Source organism: Limulus polyphemus, unplaced genomic scaffold (assembly GCF_000517525.1).
Source record: "Limulus polyphemus unplaced genomic scaffold, Limulus_polyphemus-2.1.2 Scaffold10084, whole genome shotgun sequence".
In the NCBI taxonomy this organism is placed as follows: domain Eukaryota; kingdom Metazoa; phylum Arthropoda; class Merostomata; order Xiphosura; family Limulidae; genus Limulus; species Limulus polyphemus.
Genome location: NW_013675694.1, coordinates 6,103 through 9,663, shown reverse-complemented (window position 1 = coordinate 9,663; position 3,561 = coordinate 6,103). Strand labels below are relative to the sequence as shown.

General features: G+C 31.8%; 1 protein-coding gene across 1 annotated transcript in view; it reads right to left on the bottom strand.

The window, feature by feature from the left end:
* The window catches only part of LOC111083559, a gene marked incomplete at its 5' end in the record, with an annotated part of 12,998 nt that overhangs the window by 7,093 nt on the left and 2,344 nt on the right, over positions 1-3,561 (bottom strand). Inside the window, 2 exons of the mRNA XM_022380150.1 lie at positions 1,976-2,084; positions 3,309-3,349. Of these exons, the coding sequence (XP_022235858.1) occupies positions 1,976-2,084; positions 3,309-3,349 (150 nt within the window). The remainder of the gene's footprint in view (positions 1-1,975; positions 2,085-3,308; positions 3,350-3,561) is intronic.

Here is a 3,561-nt window from a genome sequence, read left to right as displayed (position 1 = left end):
AGATCCAATGTTGAAAACCATTTTAGTTTCAAATAAAGTATAACAAGTAGAGAAGAGACAATCCTTGTCAGTGTATCCTTCTTTGTGACTTCATTCACCTTTTAGCAATCCATACAGAACCTTGTGAATCCATAATTTTTCTTCACAAGTACAATAAATGATCCCATGGACAATTACTCGATTCTAGTACCCCTTAATTGTTCCTTCATGGCTTCTGTCTTTTTAAAAACCTTAGACTGTTTTGAAAGTTTGAGTCATCTGGCTAAGTGACATATTGGAGCTCCATCTACAGTAACAATCTTAAAGGTTATTTATTCTTTTGTCAAAGTCATGAGATTCACTTGATAAGGTATCCTAATATACTGATGGTAATTCATGTAATCTATAACATTGATTAGCTGTAAGATCTCCATAGCTCCAGTCATACAGCTTTTGTGAGATGGTAAGCTGTCATTATATGAGGATTTGACATTAGACTTTCTGCATCTTAAGGTGACTATTTCTGATATTCTTTGATGTAGAAGTGCTGCTTATATAACCTCACATATTGCAATGTCACATTTAGACTTAACTCAAATTTTATTATTCATTGTGAATTTGGCCCTAATGATGACATCTTTATTCTTTAACCTGGAATAGTCAATGATTAGAGCACTCTAACCAAATTCTGCAAATAGTGAGATCAAATTCCCTGATCAAACATACTCACCCTTTTATCTTTGGGGATGTTATAGTGTGATGGTGAATCCCACTCTTTGTTGATAAACAGTAGTCCACGAGTTGCCTTCCCTCTAGTCTAGGGGTGGCAGTTCAACATTTGGTGTAGTTAATATTATGTAATGCACAGGGTTTTCCTGGTCATTGACTATGAAGTTGAAGCTAGCCTAACCCCACATTTATGTCTCCACATGAAGGAAGTTCTTGATATGCATTCTTTGTCGATATCAGTTACCCATACATCATGAGGTATAGAGAAGCTTCCCATAATAAGGGTAACTTTCAATTTTCCTCTTGCTGGAACTTTATGTCCACCTGCTGTGTGCTTTGCAAAGTTGATTTTCTTTCAATTACTACTGTAGTCAAATTCAAACTTTTCATTACCAAATTGGATTGAATTATTGTTGTTGTAGAATCAGTGCTTATCAACATACAGCAAGACTTTCCATCAATAAACCAAAATAATATCTCTTCTGACCCAAGTGTAGTATACTTATTTTAAATTAAGTGATGAAAATAATTCAACGTTTAGTCCATGTAACAATAATAAGTTAATTTAGTTACTCGTTCAACGTTTCTAAAAACTTGAACACTTGTACACTGCCATAAATTTCTATAGGCCTATGATATAAACGATGTTAACTAACGTAAAACAAATCAACAAATATAAAGTAAACGCAATAGCTACATACTGACTGGTTCACTCTCTATCTTGAAATTACTCTTACACTTCACAACTACCTCGTGTTTATAATGTAGCTTTAATATGCTAGAACACTTTAGAATTTTCCTATCTTATTAAACCTTCTGATCTAACTTAAGATGCGCAGCTCTATATAAGAAAATGTGCGAGAATACAAATGTACATACAATAGTGTAGATCTTTTTTTTTAATCTAGTAAAGTATACAACTGTAACAGATATTTTACACAAAATTTCACGTGATGATTAAATGTAACTACTTTTTAGGCTTTTTATATAACAAAACAGGTAAAAGATTATGAATGCTCTACATGACTTCCACGCAATAATATAGAATAAAATATATATAATTTAAAGAATTTTTAACACCGTATAATTAAGGTAAAGTTACAGAAAGTAGTACATGCTGTATCTAAATATTCATACATACTTGAAAAAAAAACTATTTTTATTAATAAAATCTATTGAGAAGGTAGCAATGTTGCTAAAGTTTATTACATGATTTTTATTCATATTCTATACAAGACAAAAAAAAACGTATTAAAAACTTCCTGACTTCCTCAAAAGAGTCGGTGCCTGGCATTGACTTCGACCTTGTTATTTTCCGATAGCCCTTCTCCGACAGTGATAGTCCATTTTCTTTATCAAGTTCAAACTTTGAAGAGCTGAATGAGAAAAAGTACACAGAAAGTGATATGAATATGTGTTTAATACCACAGTAATTGTATGTACTACAGGATGTGAATAACAATTTAGGCGTAAACAGCTCACACTGATTATAATGCATGTGCAACATATACGTTGAGTCTAGATTCCACAATAATAAACATTGCAAAATGTACGACAGACTCAACAACCCAAGATAATTGTAGTGTGTGTGTCTATATATGAATATGTCAATATAAATAATTTCCATAGTCAAATACGAGATGCTACTTGCTTTAGTGAATAAAAATGATTTATATAAAAATGGAATCAGCAAAGAAGTATCAACAATTTATAGAAACTATATATATATATTGTTAACGTGTGGGCCTACGTTTTAGAGCATGAATCCTATTAACCTCAATACCTCAAGCCTATCATATTTGGAGGTTTATGGCAAAAGTCGTTCACTTTACAAAGTTTATGTCAATACATTGTTTTGTCCCATTTAAAGCCTTGATTTGCGTAGGTTTAAAGGTATACGGGTTGTCCCAGAAACAACTACATATTATTTCCTCAATTTATTTCATGAAGTACTTTTCTTAATAGTGCATTTTCAAATAAAAAAGTTATTTAGTATTATCAAACTGTATATTACATCTTATGTATATAAAAACAACAACATTCCTTTCATTATCTGTTTTGTTAAATACTGAAAATTTATTGTTTTAATTATGAATTTAAGAAATTCGATTCAGTGCTATCTGTCTGTCAGGATAGATGGCAGTTTTTCACGTTTGTTTTTTTGTTTTTGTTGAATTTCTCACAAAGCTACTCGAGGGCTAAGTATCTGCGCTAGCATTCCTAATTTAGAAGTGATATACTAAAGGGAAGGCCGCTAGTCAACACCACCCACCACCAACTCTTGGTCTACTCTTTTACCAAGAAAAGTAGGATTAATCGTCACATTATAACACTCCTGCGGTTAAAAATCATTTAGTTGGCGCTTGTTTACAAACGCTACTTTATTAGGCCTCATATACAGTCGAAAAAACCTTTTCGAATGAGATATTAGGAGTATTCCAAAATAATAATAGTAAAAATTGCATTCTCACAAAATCTAAATTTCGGGAAAAAATGGAGCTTCTGTAAATGCTTTCATACTAAATAAAAAGAAGAAAAAACGATACTGGGTTGGTCAACACATGCATTTTACAATATAAATTCTCTAACTTAATACTTACGTTTCACGATGAGTTTCTCTACAAACTGCTGCACCATCGTTCTTTGAAAATAAAAATATATATATTTAATAGTAATATATTTATATAACATAAATATACCAAAAATAGTTTTTTTTCTAATGAATAGTTCCTTCATGTTACAAAATAATACGTAGAATGGTAGCCAGTCACTCACGTTATACTATTGTTGCGTCAGCGAGGTCACATGACTAGTGTCACGCCCTCTGCTTTCTAGAACTATCCTGTACCTTGG